The sequence below is a fragment of the Panulirus ornatus genome, chromosome 48 (genome assembly GCF_036320965.1).
Source record: "Panulirus ornatus isolate Po-2019 chromosome 48, ASM3632096v1, whole genome shotgun sequence".
Lineage (NCBI taxonomy): Eukaryota > Metazoa > Arthropoda > Malacostraca > Decapoda > Palinuridae > Panulirus > Panulirus ornatus.
Window position 1 is genome coordinate 25189698 of NC_092271.1, and position 22233 is coordinate 25211930.

Sequence of the window (22233 nt, forward strand, 5' to 3'; positions counted from 1 at the left end):
ATAAGAGCATGAACTAATTATGCGTACAGTTGCATTTCACGCAACTAATCCCGGACGTAATTACGCAAATGCTTTTAGCTAAATACAAGCGTTATTATTTAGAGTTCATCCCCCGGGCAGAACACACTGTGCCAGCCGACCAGTCCGTAATTAAAACCTCTGTTGAAAGTTATAAATACAAGCTAACTTGCCCATAATCTGTGATTATATACCTTGCTTCGCGGTAGTCTACTGATTGTCACGAGTTCAGTTCTCTGTTGTAGTTGTTGTTTACAAAAAAGAGAAGGGGGGATGGGTGGAGGGAGGGAGGGAAAGTCGATGGAAAAGTTTTTTGTTTTTTTGTTTTTCGGGTTTTAGTTTGTGGGTAACGGGATATCGGCGGGCGATTTTTACGCCCTGGAGTTATTCATCCGTTTGTTAATTGACTGTGTGTGTGTGTGTGTGTGTGTGTGTGTGTGTGTGTGTGTGTGGGGAGTGATTTGATAGTGTATATGTGTGTATAGATTTCATTGAGTGTATATATATATATATATATATATATATATATATATATATATATATATATATATATATATATATATATATATATATATATATTCTTTAGCTATAGGACGAGTGCCTTAGTAAAAAGGTCTTCTCAACTTTGAAAAACATTTCTTTATTCTCAGTTTGAACACTTTGAGATAGACGGTATGACACTCCTGACCTCGAAGGCACGACCCTTGAGCTGGGCAGGCACGACCCTTGAGCTGGAGGGTACGACCCTTGAGCACAGTGGTAGTAACCTTAGGTTTTACGTAATGGCCAAGCCCTTGACCAGATCCCCTAAGGCTCAGATCAAAGGCGACACTGTCGTCATGCCCAAGGGTCGTTGCCGTCGTGCTCAAGGGTCGTATCCTCGTGCTCTAGGCGGGTCTACAAACTTGGGGCAGTCTCCATATACAGGTCGTCAGGCGGAGTGTTACGGAGGTCGTAAGAGGGAGGAGAACGTCTCCTTCCTCCTTCCCCCTCCCCCAGGAGAGTCGTCGTCGTCGTGGTGCTGGTGGTTGTCGTAGAGGCCCCAGTTACGCGACCATTCGCCCTCCGCTGTCTCGAATTTTATGGACGACCGACCGACCGATCGTCCGTTCGTCCGTCTTCAGTGTATATACTGTCGTCCCGACACACGCTCAACCAAACATCGAGTTTATTCGTCCACAAAGTCTCTCTGTCTCTCTCTCTCTCTCTCTCTCTCTCTCTCTCTCTCTCTCTCTCTCTCTCTCTCTCTCTCTCTCTCTCTCTCTGGACTTTGCACGTCCTGCCTCAGCGAGAAAGTAAAGTCTCAGCGTTGAGGGCATCAAGTACGCTGGATTTACACACAAGGGCCATTGCCCGCATTCTGACGGGTCTTGGTTGTCTTGCTCTTGTGTTTTGTGGTGAAGTGAACCATTTCGGGGACGAGATAGATGGCCATTTCCATCAGAAGACTTCTGGTTCGTTTCTTTGATCTCATTAACGCCGTTAGCTAGAGCGTTTGCCCCATCTGTTTTCTTTTTTCTGAGATTATATACCATAATGCTGAGAGGTACAGAGCGCAGTATACCACTGTATTCAGCCTCATGCGGTACAGCTCTCCTCCTCTGCAAATAACACATTCTCTCAAGACCCTTTTCAGAATTACACTCAGGATGTGACGAGTCTCTTCTGGTTTATACACTTCAGGGTGTCGTAAGTCCCACATGCAATGTCAGGAAGTCGAGTCCTTCCTGGCACACCAGCAATAAGGAGAGGTGTGAGTCCTTGGTGCCCACACTCACTCAAGGCGTTTCACGTCTCCCCTGGCGCACGGGCAGAGAGGGGACTTGGCATTCCCTCCTAGCACATGCACCCTGGAATGGATGGGTGGGATAGGGGTGTGTTGTTTAAAGATCCCCCGCGGTACACGCACTCAGAGGAATTACGATACTCCCCCATAACGCACTCGGGGGAGTTACAGGAGCGAACTTTCCCCTCCGGAGAGCGAGAGATACACAACGATCGTGTTGATGGGTTGCCGCAACATTGTTAAGTTGGCTTGGATTGGGGGAGGAAGAGGAAGAAGAAGAGGAGGAGGAGGAGGAGGAGGGAGGAGTTTTGCGATGGAGATGAGTCCTGTGGAGTATACTGGAGGGAGGGTAGGAGAACGTGCCGCTCCCTCCTCGTCAGATAGTTACCATGTCGGGGGTTCTATGGAATGACTCCGGTTAATTAAGATGTTTTTATTTGGGTAATTAAGGCTTAAGTACTGTGACGTTACGACAGAATAAGCTTGTCAGCTGTACGGATTTTGCGTATATATGGTCGTTTGTCGCAGTGTAGGAGAAGCTGATGACGGTTAAAGGAACTCATGAATCCATACGTTCGTTATTTTGAAAGATATATATATATATATATATATATATATATATATATATATATATATATATATATATATATATATATATATATATATATATATATATATATTATGAGACACCTGCAGTATCTTTGAAAGCACTTGTATACACTTTAAATTTTCTGTGCGTTCAAGGACCTGAGTAAGTCCTCAGAATTTATCTTTATAAACTCTCTCTCTCTCTCTCTCTCTCTCTCTCTCTCTCTCTCTCTCTCTCTCTCTCTCTCTCTCTCTCTCTCTCTCTCTCTCAAGGAGTAAATTCTTTTCCGTTTTCATTCCTTTGTTTTTCCTTTCTTTTGCTTCCTCTTTTGCCTTTTCCATTCTCTCTCTCTCTCTCTCCCATCTCAAGTCTCGTCCGTTTCTGCATGATCCTCTCCCACTGTCTTCCCCATCAACACCACCAGCAGGAGCAGAAGCAGGGTGGTAGGTGTTGGAGGTGGGTGGTGGTGTCCTCCCCCCCCCCCCCCCCCCACATTCCCACCACCAGCAGAAGCAGGGTGGTGTGTGGGGGCCCCTCTCTCTCCCACCCCACACCTCCTCCTTCCCTTCCCCACCATCACCAGCAGGATGGAGGGGGGGTTCCCAGTGATCGCCACACACACATATAACCGGAGACTAATTATGCCACATGTGCCTCACCGCGGCCCACAAGTGCACTTAATACTGTTTACCCTCGGAGCGTCCCCTCGTTTTCTCTTACTCCCTCCCTCCCTTCCTCCCTCCCTCTTCATCCTCCTCTTCCCCTTTCCCCCTTCCCCCTCCCCTCCCTCCTCCTCATCATCAGAGGGAGGGATGGTGGATCTCTAAGCCACTCTGATGGATTCCTTCTCTAATGGGGAGGTTTGAGTCAATGGGTCTCTTACCAGTGGGTTCGATGATGGGTATTAATTAGATTTAAGGGTCGCCCATTGGTCTGGTTCGACGGCTGAGTGCATTGGTGTGTGTGTGTGGGAGGCGAGGGTGCTGACGGATGAGTGCCTAGGAGGTGGGGCCTGACGGCTGAGTGCATAGTGGATGGGACTGACGACTGAGTGCATATAGTGGCAGGGCTGACGACTGAGTGCATAGTGGCAGGGCTGACGACTGAGTGCATATAGTGGCAGGGCTGACGACTGAGTGCATACAGTGACAGGGCTGACGACTGAGTGCATATAGTGGCAGGGCTGACGACTGAGTGCATAGTGTGTGGGGGCCGACGGATGAGGGCATAGTGTGGTGAGGCTGACGTTTGAGTGCATAGTGGCAGGGCTGACGACTGAGTGCATAGTGTGTGGGGGCTGACGACTGAGTGCATAGTGGCTGGGGCTAACAACATTTAGCACGGCAAGCCCTGGTGTTCCTGGATGAAACGATCGTTTGGGTCAATTGGACAAACACTTGTGGATCACGTCCTTCGTAACGAGCGGTTCCCAGAATATTTTTTTTCATTTCTTCATCATTGCCAAGATATGTTGGCTACCCCAGCCTCGTGGTAACGCCCGCTCCATTACACAGAAAGTAAAGTTGTTCACGATTGGTCTGTATAGTTTTCATAACTCATTGTGTTGTATAAACCTGTGTGTGTGTGTGTGTGTGTGTGTGTGTGTGTGTGTGTGTGTGTGTGTATAACTTATGAAACTGAAGGGCATTATTCATGTGCAGGACATGAATCATATCTCCTACACGGTCATGGTGAGCGGACGGCCTCGGAGGTGGCTGTACCCCGCCGCCCTCCTGTGTAAACCCAACCAAAATACATTCCAGAAATGATTCTCTACAAGTCAGGAGAAAAAAAAGAGAAATTTGCTCCGTCTACGAGAGAGAGAGAGAGAGAGAGAGAGAGAGAGAGAGAGAGAGAGAGAGAGAGAGAGAGAGAGAGAGGGGTATATGTTAAAAGTAAGATGGAGGGAACAGTTATGAAAATGGAGATTGTATGTTTTTCTAAAAGCTTTTGCACATCTGGGAATAAAAGGGGTGTGGTTTGTGTGTGTGTGTGGGGGGGGGGGGAGCATCACCTAGGGCTTGGCGTGTTCACCGGTACACCAAGAGCATCCCGCTCCTGACGCAGGTGACGACGTCGGGTCTGGGAGGGCTGAACGAGGAGAGAGAGAGAGAGAGAGAGAGAGAGAGAGAGAGAGAGAGAGAGAGAGAGAGAGAGAGAGAGAGAGAGAGAGAGAGAGAGCACTGACGACGATATATATCTACATAAAAGACGGGCATAACGCGTAGCGCTCACTGCAGGGATGTTTCGCACTACGAGGAACGAGTCGTGTGAATGACGTGTTATCAAGTGTGGATGAAGCGGAAGGAGAAGACAGCTTGGAGGAACCAGAGGCGTGGAAAGTGTCAGCCACGGAAGTGCTCGCCGTGTTCACCCGTCGCAAGCCCTCACCGACACCCGGTCTGGCAGTACTCTGGGGGATCTCCTGCAGAAGGGTGTTTGTGTTCGAGGAAAGTCCCAGACACCTCGACGGAGGGAGCCATTTCATCTCGCACTCACGCTCCAACCTTCCCCTCCTCATTCCCGACGCCTTAGAGCCATAGAGGTGTTCTCCAAACCTGGCGCCCCCCTCACGCGCGCCCTTGTGTGTGTGTGTGTGTGCGTGTGGACACGTCGCAAGGCTGACGACCCTCCAACATTCTCGATCATCGCTAAAGTTAGATTGACGTCCGGGGCTGTAAAATGCCGGGGGTGGTGAGAGAGAGAGAGAGAGAGAGAGAGAGAGAGAGAGAGAGAGAGAGAGAGAGAGAGAGAGAGAGAGAGAGCCCTCCGTGTTGTTTCTCAGTACTCCCGATGGTCAAATTATGGACAGAAATTCTCCTTTTTTATGAAGATCTCTCTCTCTCTCTCTCTCTCTCTCTCTCTCTCTCTCTCTCTCTCTCTCTCTCTCTCTCTCTCTCTCTCTCTCTCTCTCTCTCTCTCTCTCTCTGTTGAAACACCGCGGGCTCTGCCCTTGTATTTGCCTTGGCCGTGGTTACAGCGATAAGGATAACAAGTTCCCGGGGGCTTGCGATAACACAGGTGGTAAGTGGCCGAAGATAACGGGAGGATTGTGGCAGTGAAGGTTCCGTTGTCGTGCTTCAAGGGTCGTACCGTCGTGCTCCAAGGGTCGTACCGTCGTGCTTCAAGGGTCATACCGTCGTCCTCAAGGGTCGCACCGTAGTGCTTCAAGAGTCGCACCGTCGTGCTTCAAGGGTCGTACCGTCGTCCTCAAGGGTCGCACCGTCGTGCTCCAAGGGTCGTACAGTCGTGCCCAAAGAGTCGCACCGTCGTGCTTGAAGGGGAGGAACGTACCGTCGTGCTTGAAGGTGAGGAACGTACCGTCGTGCTTGAAGGTGAGGAACGTACCGTCGTGCTCCCAGTGGTGGCGTGGAACATATGCTGACGCCGTCACCCCACTAGTCATTACGGCACACGTGCACCGTGATGGGTTCTGTTGTCATCAAACGGTAATCAAAATCTGTTGTTGTAATCTGTTGCTGGGATGAAAAACCAGTGTAGAGCGCTTAACCTTACCCCCCAACCCCCCCCTCACCCCATATCGCCGGCTAGTTATTTTCAATTAACAGTTATTCATTTAATTACGAAGCTGTACTAATTAGCATACTGCCATTACAGCTACATTGACTTTATTAATGATGTAATGTATAAAGAGAGAGAGAGAGAGAGAGAGAGAGAGAGAGAGAGAGAGAGAGAGAGAGGGGGGGGAGTATTTTTTCATTTTTATTTTTATCTATTTTTTTATTTTTTTTTTTTTTTTTTGGCTGGAATGAAATTCCAAGTCATCATGACCTGCAACTTTCGTTCATGTGATTTATGCACATATGTATAGACCATGGCGCAAGGGCAGCGAGGCGTGTTTGTAACGCGAAAGCCAGGGTTCGATCCAAAGGAAGAGAATTCTACTATATATATATATATATATATATATATATATATATATAGAGAGAGAGAGAGAGAGAGAGAGAGAGAGAGAGAGACGGCCATCCGGTCCCATGCAGGAATGTGGAATGAACCAGGACCCGTATTCATATATTCCCAGGAGGCACGTGGAATGGACTGGGAATTACCCGGGATTCACCCCCTCTCTCTCTCTCTCTCTCTCTCTCTCTCTCTCTCTCTCTCTCTCTCTCTCTCTCTCTCTCTCTCTCTCTCTCGATTGGTGTTTGATATTGTGGTAATTAAGTCGTTTTATCATGAGGGGATTATCGACGGTCGCCATCACGGCTTTGGATGATAATTACGTTACCGGGCGAATTAACCATGGCAGTTATATTGGTCGTTGAGACTAACCAGGTTGATTAAACTGTGGGTTAATCTGCCAGGATGAAATGCCTTTGTGGCATCCAAAGAAATAGAAAAACTGATCATTCTGTTTGTTGAAAAACTGATCATTCTGTTTATTAGAAAAACTGATCATTCTGTTTATTAGAAAAACTGATCATTCTGATTATTGAAAAACTGATCATTCTGGTTGTTGAAAAACTGATCATTCTGTTTATTAGAAAAACTGATCATTCTGTTTGTTGAAAAACTGATCATTCTGTATGTTGAAAAACTGATCATTCTGTTTATTAGAAAAACTGATCATTCTGTTTGTTGAAAAACTGATCATTCTGTTTGTTGAAAAACTGATCATTCTGTTTGTTGAAAAAAAAACTGACCATTATTTATCTAAAAAAAATAACTGATAATTCTGTTTATTTCCAACTGTTCCTCGTCGTCGGCATTCGTTCTCCACTGTCGTGTCCCCCCCACCTTCCTCGACAGTGTGGGGGACCTGTCGTTCCATGTCGTGCTTCCCCAAGATGGTCGTTGTTCTCACCTTATCCCTGTCGTCCCGTCCCCCCCCCCCCCTAACCCCCACACCCACCCTCCCTCAAAGAACGGTCGTCCCCCTCCCCCCGCCCCCCTTCCTTGTCGTCGACGTGTGGGTAGTACCTCAGCCGTCCCTCAGCGCCTCTCAGACGTCGTCGCTGGTGGGTGTCGTGGCGTGTATCTCTACCGCTAAAGATTGTCGTCTGTCCTGTAGTCGTTCTGTGTGTGTGTTTGTGTGTCTGCCTGTCTGTCGCACCCATAGTTGTCGTCCCTTTACACGCCCCTGCCTCATGTGTCGCCTTCCTCTAGTCGTTGTATGTGTCGTTGTCGGGCCTGACTCTACCTAAGCCCCCCGTCCCTCCTTCCTTCACCCGCTCCCCCTCAAAAAAAAAAATGGAAAATATATATAAATATATCGCAGCATTACGAGTAATTGGGCCAATAAACCCTCTCCTCCCTGGGCCGTCTTGAGCCAGATTCAATCTCCATCATGGATGGTTCCCAGTCGTTCTAATCTCCATTTTCAGTCAATTCCCGGGGTTTTACGGTCGCCCCCCGCCCTCGCTAAACACCCCCATGATTTCCCCTACCACACCCAGAGGCTCCTCCGCCCCGTCTAATATATAATGTAACGGTCCGGAAGACGGGGGCAATAGATAGATAGACAGGTAGATAGATAGATAGGTAGCAATTGGTAGATAGATAGATATAGATATAGATAGATAGATGTATAGATATCTAGAGTAGTTGGTTATGGTTTGCTTGTGACAGGAAGTCGATAAGAAAGATAGTTATAACGTGCAGTCGAGATAACAAATGTATAGATATTAAACCAGAAACATTTTATTTATTTATTTATTTATTTATTTTTTTTTTTTGAGTGATGGAGGAGGAAGAGAATATGAGCACTGGGCCTGGCTACTGTGGTGGGGGGTGAGGGAGTCGTCTTAGGGGCTTAGCACTTTAAGCAACTTACGGGAAGGGTAAGGCTGGGGGGTGGTGGTGTCTAGGGTGGAGGGAGAAAAAAAGAACATTTGAAACCTGAGTGCTCTCTCTCTCTCTCTCTCTCTCTCTCTCTCTCTCTCTCTCTCTCTCTCTCTCTCTCTCTCTCTCTCTCTCTCTCTCTCTCCCCCCCCCCCAATGGTTCCCTCCTGTCTCCCTTACCATTTCGTCTTCGATCAGCATTTACGTAATATTTCTCCTCCTCCTCCTCCTCCTGTGTTGTCACCCTCGCTCACTGACCACCTGATGACCACCTCCCTCTCTCTCTCCCTCCCTCCCTCGTCGATGACCACCTCTCTCTCTCTCTCTCTCCCTCGTCAGGCGAGAACCTGCTGAGCCGCCCCCAGCTGCTGCTGCGTCGTGACCTGGTACGACCCTGGACACGGGACGACCTCTTGCTGCCCTGCGTGGCCAGGGGTCACCCGGCTCCCACCGTCACGTAAGTACTGGACGACGCTAGAAAACTAGCTCGTGGTCTTTGCTAGAGAACACGGCTAGGAAAACTAGATAGAGGTCTTTGCTGGAAGACATTGCTAGGAAAACTAGCTAGTGGTCTTTACTAGCGAACACTGCTAGGGAAACTAGCTAGAGGTTTTTGCTAGAGAACACGGCTTAGACAAGTCGTGCGCTTAAAGGATGATGATTTCCTAATGTATCGGTATCCAAATGTCCCGATAATGTCGGTACGGGCCCCTGGGCGTGATAGGGTGGGGCTTCCACCGTCTCTTCCCCTCTCCCAAAAGGCCCTCTGAACTCTGACCTCCGGCAGGTGGTACCGTGAGGACGAGGCGCGTGGGCGTGTGGGCGTGGGCGGCAGTGGGCGGGTGCAGGTGATGGAGGGGCAGCTCCTGGTGACCTCCCTTCGTCATGCCGACTCCGGACACTACCTCTGTGTGGCCAACAACTCCGCTGGCACCGACTCCTACAGGTGAGGCGAGAGGAGGAGCCCTTACAAGGGACAGACACCTACAGGTGAGGCGAGAGGGGGAGCCCTTACAAGGTACAGACTCCTACAGGTAAGGGGGAGTCCTTATAAACCGTAGACTTCTACAAGTAAGAGAGGGAGAGCCCTTACAAGGGACAGACTCCTGCAGGTAAGAGGGGGAGGGGCCCATATAAGGCACCGACTCCTACAGGTGAATTAAGAGCCTTTATAAGGCACCGGCCCCTACAGGCAAGGAGAGAGAGAGAGAGAGAGAGACACCCTCCTCCCCCCCCCCCCCTTCTCGTATAGAACACCAAATAAAACTTCATCAAAAAAATAGATCTGTATAAGACACGGCCGCTGCTATATCAAGCCTCCAGCTGGCCATGCCTCGCAGGTGAGAACAACCCTTTCATTACGGCTTACCTCCGTAAAAACAAACCCTTTTATATCTACCCCTGTACCAGGCATTTTTTTTAAACTCCTTATTCTCCTTTTTTTTTTTTTCCTCATCATTATTCGCGTTATATCATAATTCTCATTTTCTTTCTTTTGTGCGTTTTATTATTTCCGATGATTAAATCCTTTTTTTTTATCATTGTCTTCATGTCTTCGATTAATTAGCCTTTTCCCGTTCTTATGCTAATTAGTGTTGGCCTTTTTTTTCCCCTCTGTCGTTTCAGTCACTGTACCTTATCTCTCTTATCTATTTCTTTCGCAAGTTATTTCTTTCATTTCATCTTCCATTGCGTTTTTATTTTACGCTACGTTACTCTCCCTCCTCTGTGTAAAGGGTGACTCTCTCTCTCTCTCTCTCTCTCTCTCTCTCTCTCTCTCTCTCTCTCTCTCTCTCTCTCTCTCTCTCTCTCTTAATTACATCATCACATCTTTTTCTTTTATTCTTATTGCTTTTATTTCGTGATTTAATTTCGCTTTGATATATTTCCTTCCTCATCTCTCTCTCTCTCTCTCTCTCTCTCTCTCTCTCTCTCTCTCTCTCTCTCTCTCTCTCTCTCTCTCTCTCTCTCTCTCTCTCTCTCTCTCTCTCTCTCTCTTAATTACATCATCACATCTTTTTCTTTTATTCTTATTGCTTTTATTTCGTGACTTAATTTCGCTTTAATATATTTCCTTCCTCATCTCTCTCTCTCTCTCTCTCTCTCTCTCTCTCTCTCTCTCTCTCTCTCTCTCTCTCTCTCTCTCTCTCTCTCGATAACTCCCGACTCCCCCACGCGACGACAGACAATAGACGTACGAACAGACGGAGTAGGACAGAAAAATATAGACGGGAAAACAAAGAGACGGAGACAGGCAGGAAGTGTGTGTGTGTGTGTGTGCGTGTGAAGTCTGCGCTTACTTAAAAGTACCAGGACAGATTATTGCCCAGATGGAGAGAGAGAGAAAGAGAGAGAGAGAGAGAGAGAGAGAGAGAGAGAGAGAGAGAGAGAGAGAGAGAGAGAGAGAGAGAGAGATTATTGCCCAGATGGAGAGAGAGAGAGCTATCTAACAAAGTACCTGATTAGCATATAGTCATCCTAAATAATGTGCCAAATCTTGTAATCTAATTAAAGAGCAGCTTGCTGCTCAGATAACTCACACACTTAGTAGCTCCCGGCTCTCACACACTCGTGGTGAAGATGAACGCTCACATGGAAGCTGAGATTACCGGAGAGAAAGAAAACAAGAAAAAAAAGCTATATCAGCTTAACGTGTTTTAGATGGTAGAAAGCTTAGTGTGTTGTGAAGCTGGCTTGATAAGAGCAGTAACTTGTTACCTTAGCAGTCAGTTAGAATGGGGGGGGTTTTATATGGTGTATCCAGTCGTCGCATACAACTATGTTCGGGGTCTATATTTTAACAGATGTCTTTCAGCTTTTTTTTGTGTGTGTGTGAGGGAAATATACTTTATGAGGCGTATGTTGTGGTTGAGGAAGATATCATGGAGTTATTTTTGTGATTGGCAAGTCAAATCTTCAAAAAATAAAAAGAAAAAATTAAGTAATTTGAGAAATTAAGAATTGGGAGAGAGAGAGAGAGAGAGAGAGAGAGAGAGAGAGAGAGAGAGAGAGAGAGAGAGAGAGAGAGACTGGAATGCATTCTACAGCTTTCTCCAATATTGTTATATGAAGTAATGCTGTTGACAGTCAGCATATGCCGCTAGGTTGTTCCATAGTGTTTTTGACTCAGCATTAAATGCTGTGGTTCTTAGATAAAGTCTTCGACAGCCTAGTGTTCATGCTGTACCCATTATTATTATTATTATTATTATTATTATTATTATTATTATTATTATTATTATTATTATCATTATCATCATTATTATTATTATTATTATTATTATTATTATTATTATTATTATTATTATTATTATTTATTATCAAGTAGCTGAGACAACGGTGGCAAGGACGAGGTGAATCTTGTGGGACTAAATTTTGCCTGAGATGGGGTGGCGGGCGGTCCCAAGCCGCCCCGGGAGCGTCTCATATATTTTTTAATTTACAGGAGTTTACACGAAGCAGCCGACCAATTTACATAATGCTCTCCGTCCATCATGCTCTCTGCCTTCCTATCTCCCGCAGCCTGGCAGGACGTAGTGTGTGTGTGTGTGTGTCTGTGTCTGTGTGGTGTGTCTGTGTCTGTGTGGTATGTCTGTGTGGTGTGTCTGTGTGGTATGTCTGTGTGGTGTGTCTGTGTGGTATGTCTGTGTGGTGTGTCTGTGTGTCTGTGTCTGTGTGGTATGTCTGTGTGGTGTGTCTGTGTGTCTGTGTCTGTGTGGTATGCCTGTGTGGTGTGTCTGTGTCTGTGTGGTATGTCTGTGTGGTGTGTCTGTGTGGTATGTCTGTGTGGTGTGTCTGTGTGGTATGTCTGTGTGTCTGTGTCTGTGTGGTATGTCTGTGTGTCTGTGTCTGTGTGGTATGTCTGTGTGGTGTGTCTGTGTGGTATGCCTGTGTGGTGTGTCTGTGTGGTATGCCTGTGTGGTGTGTCTGTGTGGTATGCCTGTGTGGTATGCCTGTGTGGTGTGTCTGTGTGGTATGTCTGTGTGGTGTATCTGTGTGTCTGTGTCTGTGTGTGTGCTGTGCAGTGATGATAATGATGATAGTGATCATCAAATTAATAACAAGAAGGACATCTTTAGATTAATCATACGCAAGTTAGGTTTTCCAGTTCATCCCTTGTGTGTACGTCGGTACGACCCTTGAGCACGAAGGTAGCACCCGCAAGTATACGGCGGAACGACCCTTCGTCACGACGGTACGACCCCCTGGGGTGCGACGACCTTATTCCTTTTTACCACCTGAAGATCGGGTTAGAGTGAGGGTTATAACCCACCCAGGGGTCGTACCCCTGTACTCAAGGGTCGTACCTCCCATGTGTAAGTGTCGTACCCACGTACCCATGTGTAAGTGTCGTACCCACGTACCCATGTGTAAGTGTCGTACCCACGTACCCATGTGTAAGTGTCGTACCCACGTACCCATGTGTATGTGTCGTACCCACGTACCCATGTGTAAGTGTCGTACCCACGTACCCATGTGTAAGTGTCGTACCCACGTACCCATGTGTAAGTATCGTACCCACGTACCCATGGGTCGTGCCGTCCTCTTTAAAAGGCTGTAAAGTGACTCCCTTGTAAAATCATCCAAAGAAACCCCCCCCCTCAAAAAAACTCCCCCCCTCCCATTTTCTGTGTCTCACCTTGAGTGGATGTTTTGTCTCTTCCAGAGTGAACATCCAGGTGCGGGAACGCCTGAGTGTGTCTGTGGAGCCCAGCCTGCAGAGGGTTGACCTGGGCCGACCTACCCGCCTGACCTGCCGGGTCTCCGGGTCACCCGTCAACTCCGTGACCTGGTACAAGGACGGGAGGCCCCTTCCCCCGCTGCCCCGCGTCTCCACATACGACAGAACCCTCCATGTTGGACAGGTAAGGACGGAAGGGAAGGTCGTGGTGTACGGATCAGAATGGACGATATAGACAGGTGGATTATAATTCTGGAGGTGATTAGACAGGTCAAGAAAATGACCGGGTCAGTAGAAAGGTAGATAGTAGATATATAGAATATAATCCGGACTCTAATTAGACAGGTAAATGGAAGGTATTAATCCTCAAAAATTGTACTTAGGTAAATCGTGATTAGACAGATCAATTGTAACTACTGTAATTAGACTGGTAAAAAGAAAGAGGGTACAGGACAGGTAAAGTATAATTAACACCAGTCATATAGGTACATTAAACATTGTAATTAGATGAAGGGAGAATGAATTGCCCTATAGCGAGATAGGTGGAAGATAACAAGCAGTGTTCGTTGATTGCTGAAGATTCGTAAGCATATTCGACAGGTCAGAAGAGTGGGTCAAGGAATAGGTCGAATTTACCCCCAGGTCGAAGAATAGGTCGAATTTACCCCCAGGTCGACGGGTTAGTGTTTGGTACAGATGGCTGACAAATGGTGATAGGAAATGGTATGGTCAGCGGCAGTTAAATAGGCAAACAAAAGTAATCGTAATTGGTAGACAATATTTCTATAATGCAAGAGTATCTGGTGAGTGATTATATATATATATATATATATATATATATATATATATATATATATATATATATATATATATATATATATATATGAATTGAATAATTGAATACATTGACCGAGTAATGATAATTCGTCAGAGGGAAGTTATTAAAGTAATTATCCGTAATTGGTCGAGCGTGCTCTTGGCCGTGCTGAAGATGGTAGTAATGAGAACAATCAGTTTGGGTGGTAAGGACCCTGCCTTACCCTGCAACTTTTTTTTTTTATTTTTCCCTTCTTATCGTGAAGAATGAGGAGGAGGAGGAAGGAAGGAGGAATATAATTGAAGTCATTTACTTACACACCTGACTTGCGCTGTGTGTGTGTGTGTGTGTGTGTGTGTGTGTGTGTGTGCACTCGCCTGTAACTGTCTTCAGTGACCCCCTGAAGACTCGTAATGAGGAATTCCTTATGAATTTTATCCGTGCGTCCGTCCGCTTTGATGGAAATCTCAAAGTCTCCCCTCGCCTTCGCCCCTCCAGAACATTTTCCTCAGGGTTTTTTTTTTTTTTTTTTTTAATTTTTCTTGCTCGTGTTCTCATATTGTGTGGCACGTTGGCTTACGTGATGATTAATATCTGTATAACAGAACTTCGCAAAGACTGGACTGTGATTTCCAATACTGCGAAAGTATCATATATATATATATATATATATATATATATATATATATATATATATATATATATATATATATATATATATATATATATACGAACATAGTGCATAGAAACGCGCACCTTCATAGAACATACAAACCTCCAACTTATATAGTAAGTGATTAACTGATGTGTGTATTCGGGTAATGTTTATTTTTATTAAAGTGGATGGTTTTTTTTTTTTTTAGAACGAATGAGAGACAAGCGCTAAATATATTCATCACACACACACACACACACACACACACACACACACACACACACACACACGAATCACCCTCCATTAGTCAATCAACAGTCCTCTGTAATCTGGCACTAATTAGTCACGGGTCCCGCAGTTCCATCATTTATAAGTAATTAACTGCTCTTTGATGTCGTCTGCGTGGGGTTGATAGTGGTCGGTGTGACCTAAATAATGTTATATATGACCGGATGGTGGAGGGAGGGAGGGGGCAGAATATTGTCTCGTTCTGGGAAGATATTCTTATCTCGTTCCTTTGTGTGTGTGTGTGTGTGTGTTCGATATTCACTCGTAAGACCAGAGGAGGTTTGGAGAATGTTACAGCTGTGGGTATTAATGGTTCTCATGATAAGGGGTTGTATTGGCTTTATAGGATGAATCAGTAGGTAATAGGATGTAATAGATATGTTAATGCCTTGATCCTGCTTTTTTTTTTTTTTACTTTAAGAGATACGTGGCCTTGGATTTTTTTTATTATCAATATCTTTGTAAATTTGTGAATGTAAATTTGTAAACCCTACACAGCTGAAGAGGTATGGCCTCCTCCCCTTACTAGGCCTCCTGTATGTGTGTGTGTGTGTGTGTGTTTGTGTGCGTGTGTGTGTGTCCTCGCCTTGTCTGTCTGTACTAACGCAGGTCCTCCATCCGGGCAGGTGTCTCGCGAGGACGGCGGCATGTACCAGTGTCTCGCAAGGAACGACGAGGATTCTGCGCAGGCTGCGGCGCAGGTCGACCTCGGCGGTGAGTAACCCACCCTCTGTGTTGACCTCCTGAACCCGAGTGGGAGGGCGTGACGTCACGAGGGTGTGCTTCCCCTCTGATTGGTCCTCCTTTATTTTTTTTGGATATAAACTGTGACGTCACGAGGGTGCCAGCTGTAAGGTGATGTCATGTGGTTGCCCATTGTGTGTCGTGACATCATTATTAATGTGTAGTAGCTGCGCTATGACATCATGGGATGACATCTCTATTACGACATCATGAGGGTACCAGCAGGACGGTGACGTCATGATGTGACGTCACTGTACTTCCGAACAAAAGAATTTTGTACACGTGTACTTTTTTTGGCTTCTCGACACGTGGTAGTCACGATGTAATTGGGCCAGCACTTGTACTGTACGTGTACAGCACACGGGTCAAGGGTCGTATATTTTCTCAAGGTCAGTTGTTGGAGGGGGTCTATATTTCCTGTATGGGTCGTGTTCGTGTGACCTCTTGAGCAGCGACGTCACGATGGTCAAGGGGCCTCGTTTGACCTGATCCTTTAAGGGTCAAAGGTCAAAGGCCAGCACAGGCCATTGTAACCACAAGGGCCGTTACCAACGTACTCAAGGGATGAAAGATCCCGTTCACAGGTCGTACGCCTCCACCTGAGGGGTCGTTTGTACGGGCTGTGAACTTGACCACCTCCGTCGTCGTAGGTCGGAAAGTTGACCTCCGTCGGCAGGTCAGTCGACGGTCAGTCTGCCGAAATTGCCGAGGTGAAGCGATCATCATCATCATCATCACAGCAGCAGACGCCGTAGAACTAGAGTGTACGGAGAAACAAGTGACTGTCACTGGGGACACACACACACACACACACACACACACACACACACACACACACACACTCTGTTAAGAGGATCATAGTTGAAATATTTTGATGTGCATAGTTACCAGGGCAGCCATGTGTGTGTGTCTGTGTCTGTGTGTGTGTGTGTGTGTGTCTGTGTCTCGCTTTGAGGGTCTGTCCATCATATTTCCCTTCGTCGATTTGGAGGTATTGAATCCGATATTGGGTTCGTGTGTATATTTATCCTTTTTCCAGATATTAATTTCTTGTCGGATGGGAGTGAAATCAGAACGAGTATTGGGTTTTTTTTTTTTCTAGCTGACGTAGTTGTACACGACGAACTGTCTTTTTATCTAACACTTGCGTTATTTACCGAAGTGTAAATAGAAATGCGTCCTCAAGGGGAAGTGGGGGTTTATTTACACCTCCTTGTTTACAGAGCGCATGTTGAAGTTCCCCTCCCTGTAAGGCTGGTGTTGGTGTTGCCACTTGTTTAACTGCTCGTCAGCATTTGGTAAACGAGGATGAAAAGGGTATTAACATCCCCCCAGTTCCCAGGAGTGGCCCGACACCGCGGGCCTTCTAAATGGCCCGCGCTCCGAGGAGGGAAGATGATGCCGTAGGCTGGTGTTGAGTGGCGGAAGGGTATGGCGTGGACCAGCTGGGAGGCGGGACCCCAGCAAAACGCTGGAAGGAAAGTAGGGAGGAGGAGGGGATTGAATGATGTCAGACGTGGGGTGAAGGAGGAAACTGACGTCAGTGGATGAGGAGGTGATTAATGTTGCATAGGTAGTGAGGCAGAGTGGTGTGAGGAGTGAGGTATGACAGTGTGAGGCGCGAGGTATGGCAGTGTGAGGAGCGAGGTATGGCAGTGTGTGAGGAGTGAGGCAGGACGGCGTGAGGGAAGGATGAGGGGTGGCTGGGAGCCAGTGGCTGTGAGGACAGGCCTCCTGCTTAGCCAGAGGTCAGACCACTTCTGTCCCCCCCAGTGTGATATTATCCATTATGCTGGGAGAGTGTGGGAGGGTGAGGGAGAGGGAGACGTGGATGAGGCTGATGGAAGAGTAGAAAGATTATGGCACGTTGTGAGTGCAGGGAGAGAGAGAGAGAGAGAGGGAAAGAGGCATCGTTCTTCTCTTTCAAAGCCACACAGCCTCACAAAAGATGCGGTGCCACACACCAACACAGTGCCAGACAGTCACACACACACACACACACACACACACACACACACACACACACACACACACACACACACGCACACCACAGTCCACTCCCTACCACAGTGCCAGACAGTGCTACACACACGCACACGCCACGGTAGCGCCACACACCACCCTAGTGCCACAGGTGGAAAGCAATAACACGGCGCTGGGCTAATCCCAAACCGAGCCTTCACACTGCTCCCTGGGATTTACAGAGAATTTGGCACTAACCCGGTCTAATTACAGCGGATTAGTTGAAGTAATCCCCCGGATTAGTCTGCTGGTTATTGTGTTACCTTTTGAGAGTCTTTGCATGGTTTATGTGGCGTGCTGCAGCATATGTGGACCACATACACACCCAACATGTTTCTGCTACGCGCGGCCGTAAATGTGTTACGGGGAGTCAAACCCATTTAAAGACGCGGTAAAAGCCTAGGTTTTTTCTTTTTTTCCTTTTTACGTTTTTTCTCCCTTGAAAACCGAACGTTTGGTATTCCTAAATGGCGACTATTGTCACGTGAAAAATGAGAAATCAGTAAATGGTATGATTTTACGACATTGATCATGAATTGGTCGCTTATGATCCGAAGCTGTTAATCATCGTCCTGCCTTGCGACTTAATCAGAACAACTTCTTCCCCCTGCGCGCGCATCCCATTTCCCACCTTGCGTTCCCTCTCTCAAGGGCGGAGGCGTCGCTCTCACCTTGTACAAAAGCGAGGCTTCGGGAAAGATTAATGTAGAGGCGAGGTGTGCCATCAGGTGTGTACAGAGAGGTAGGTTTCGGGAGGTTACTGAAGAGGTAATATTAATTACATATGCATGATATATGATTCAATTGCAGGCCTGGGAAAAGTTGTACAGTGTCATATATATATAATATATATATATATATATATATATATATATATATATATATATATATATATATATATATATATATATATATATATCAAGTGAATGGTGTCTGAAGAAGTTAGGAACTATATTTACGTACGGTGTGTATATCATCGCTTTAAGAACCAGACATTAATCTCACTAGTCTTTGCTTCTAAAACTCTTGAATACCATTGTCACCCTCAGAGAGAGAGAGAGAGAGAGAGAGAGAGAGAGAGAGAGAGAGAGAGAGAGAGAGAGAGAGAGGGAGGGGGGGATTAACAGTCCTCCGCGCGTCCCTTCAGCTGAACGAGTTTGTATTAATTCGACCCAACTTTTCGTCACTGGAGAAGGGAACATTAATCTCCAGAAACTGTTGTCGTTTATCAGGCGGAAGTGTGGCGGGTCTGAGCTGGCCTCGAGAGCCAGGTCTGTAGTCCTGATGCCGCCTTAGTCCAACCATGGTCGAGTTGTGGGTAGGTTTCTTCTTGCAGTCCCCTTTCGAGCGCGACCGTACGACCCTTATGAGGGTCAGGTCATAAGGCCAAGGATGTCGTATGGGAAGGGCCGTATCGTTGTGCCCAGTGGTCGTACCGCCTTGTTCAAAAGGGGGTCGTCTGAGACGCGCGCACACACACACACACACACACACACACACACACACACACACACACACACACACACACACACACACTGAGCCATGACCTAGCTAGGCTTTGACCTCCAGCACCCTGAGCGTCCTGACCCGACCTTGTGTTGTGAATAACCAAAAAAAAAAAAAAAAAGAAAGAAAAAAGATGGGGGGGCCTGCCAGAGAACAAGGGTTCGTTCCCCAGCTGGCAGGGGTGTTGCATTTGTGTGTTTGCCCCACACACCCCCTCCCTCCTTCCCCTCGCTCAACACTAAGAGCAGGAGTGTTGCAGGAACTGTGTTGCTCCCCTTTCAGTCCGCGAGGGGACGAGTTGGGGCAACATGCAAATTCTGCCGTGTGAGGTGTTCCTGCTGCTGCTGCCTGCCTGCATATCCTGGGGTTGTACACACACACACACACACACACACACACACACACACACACACACACACACACACACATACACCTCGCTAGGGCCAGGCCCCTCCCCAGCCCAGCCCAGCCCAGCCCCTCTCCAGGTTGTTCAGTCCATTAAGCCCCCGGGTGTTGCCTTTCTCCCACGACCGTAATAAGCTAAGCCAGGGAGGAACACGTCAGCCCCATCATCAGGTCCTCCGGCTGTTGTCTTCATCGTCGGCTCGGAGGACGTGTTGGGGGGGTTCCCCCCCCCCTTCCCCGCGCTCCTGAACGCCAAAGAACACCTGCACAAGTCTTCATGTGTCTCCCAGAATCGCTCTTGCCTACCACCACCCCACCACCCTCAGCTTGCTCTCCCACCCTCAGCCTGCTCGCTCTCCCTCCCTCAGCTTGCTCTCTCTCCCTCAGCCTGCTTGCTCTCCCTCCCTCAGCTTGCTCTCTCTCCCTCAGCCTGCTTGCTCTCCCTCCCTCAGCTTGCTCTCCCTCCCTCAGCCTGCTCTCCCTCCCTCAGCTTGCTCTCCCTCCCTCCCTGACCCCCGCACAACCAGAGGCTGCTAGAACACATGCAGAGAAGAGCATGCAAGATCATCATTCTCACTCACCTGGTGAGACACATCACACACCCCAGCCCCTGTCATCCATCCCCCCCTCCCCTGCTGTTGCTGCTCCCCCTCCCTCCTCCACCTTACACCCGCCTCCCTCCTTCTTCCTCTACCCCTCCCCTCCCCTCACCCTTTCCCCCTCCTCAGCAACACCCCCAGTTAACCCCCCCCCCCCTTCCGTACCACCAGCCAATACCGGGTCATTCTGGTATTGGAGAAGTAAAACGAGAGGGAAGTTTTCCCTCATATACCCACAACTTCCTCCTCTCTCTCTCTCTCTCTCTCTCTCTCTCTCTCTCTCTCTCTCTCTCTCTCTCTCTCTCTCTCTCTCTCTCTCTCTCTCTCTCTCTCTCTCTGAACAGTACAACAGGAGCAGGGACCCCGTTGTTAAGAGCTCGGTGTCTACACATCCAGAACCTCGAAAGACATTGCCACATGCAGGAGGATTTTGCGTTCCATGCTTCGTCCGTCCCTGAAGGTGCGCGCGTAACTTATTTACAGCGTTCCGAACGCTTCAGTATCGCGATGTAAAACAAAAACAAAAGAAATGTAAATCTCCCTCCACATTAGATTTACGCTGAGGAATAACTCCCCGAGAGAGCAAGAATGATTTACATGGTTTTTTTTTTTTTACCTTCACGTAAATCACGCGGTTAAATCCAATTTACAACAGGTGCCCTTCCTTCCTCCTCCCCCTCCCGACCTTCATCCCCATATCGTATCGCACTTACCCTTAATCAGGCTGATAACAGGTATCAGGGCGGCTCTCTTTGTCCTAATTAATTAGTGTTAGGAGCCTCCGGTAATTAGGCCTTACTGGATGGAGGGTCACAGCCAGCTCCCATGGCCTTGGGGGGGCAGGGGGGGGGTGAGGGGAGGTTAATTTACGATGCTTGGAGGGGGAAGTAAAGGGGTGGGGGAAGGGGGTTGATTTACGGTGCTTGCCTCAAACAGCTCAGCAGCCCCAGCGGCAGACTTGTTGACTCAGCCATATGTACACGAATGTATACTTCAGTATGACTATCGGGGTCTACATATGTGAGAATTTACACACACACACACACACACACACACACACACACACACACACACACACACACACACACACGCACACACTAGGAGGACACCCTACGCTACCTGCCTGCCTGGGTTCGGAGTTTTAAATGCCAGGGGCAGTTTATTAAACGTCAGTATTCAGTCATCTCATCAGTTCCAGTGATGCTAGGCATTTTTTTCTCTCATTCTTTTTAATGTTACGCACATATTTTTCTCAACCATTCCCTCTCTTCGTGCGGATTGAAGGGTGAATGAATATGAGAGAGAGAGAGAGAGAGAGAGAGAGAGAGAGAGAGAGAGAGAGAGAGAGAGAGAGAGAGAGAGAGAGAGAGAGAGAGAGAGAGAGAGAGAGAGAGAGAGAGAGAGGCGTATTTTGAAAGCCCAGTAATGGTTTGTGTGACCTCGTATAATGTTTGAGTGGAAATCCCTTTCCAGCCGGAGTTCACTGGGGGGGAAAAAAAGGGGAAAAAAAAAGAAATACTAGACAATATATTTTTGGCAGACTTCTGAGTCATTTTAGATTTGGCCGTTAATGCCAGGGTGTTTTTGTTTGGCTCATAGTGAGGGAGGGAGGGAGGGACTTGCTTTTATTGTGGAGGTGGGTATTGTGAGGGAGGGAGTGAGGGGTATGACATGGTGGTGGTGGTAGGGTGAGTGGTGTGTTGTGGTAGCCTGGTTGACCTAAGGGAAAAAAAGTACATTTGGTTTTATGATAAACTAAGGGAAAAAAGCTGTAAAAATCCGTACTATTATTTTTTGAGGAATGTTCTCCTTTAAGTTTAATTTTGAGGGTCATATATATATATATATATATATATATATATATATATATATATATATATATATATATATATATATATATATATATATATATATATATATATAACATTATATCCGAGAGTGAATTTTTATATTATTTCTCATGTTTTCTCCATCAGACGTAGACATACACAAAGTGACATGGAAATATTTAGAAAGACAGACACTGCGCGAGAGGCTGGGCATCTGCACAAACAGTGAGGCAGACAGAACAATAGAGCAGGAACCGAAATTGACGGGGAGATAGACAGTCGTTCGGAGAGAGAGAGAGAGAGAGAGAGAGAGAGAGAGAGAGAGAGAGAGAGAGAGAGAGAGAGAGACGTCTCCAGTGGCGACGCCCATCCATAGCAATACCAATAATTAAAATGTCATTTGTATTGCTTAATGTGACTGTCAGCTTCATCATCAGTCTCCCACTGGTGTATTTTTTCTCCTTTTTTTTTTACATAGACATAATATGTGAA

General features: G+C 47.1%; 1 protein-coding gene across 9 annotated transcripts in view; it reads left to right on the forward strand.

Annotated features, from left to right (window-relative positions):
• Window positions 1-22233, forward strand: part of LOC139763866 (cell adhesion molecule Dscam2-like) — a 441821-nt gene that overhangs the window by 284203 nt on the left and 135385 nt on the right. For all 9 annotated transcript variants that reach the window (XM_071690223.1, XM_071690218.1, XM_071690222.1 and 6 more), the window contains 4 exons: window positions 8535-8652; window positions 8983-9141; window positions 12862-13060; window positions 15263-15350. In XM_071690223.1, coding sequence (XP_071546324.1) covers window positions 8535-8652; window positions 8983-9141; window positions 12862-13060; window positions 15263-15350 — 564 coding nt within the window. The remainder of the gene's footprint in view (window positions 1-8534; window positions 8653-8982; window positions 9142-12861; window positions 13061-15262; window positions 15351-22233) is intronic.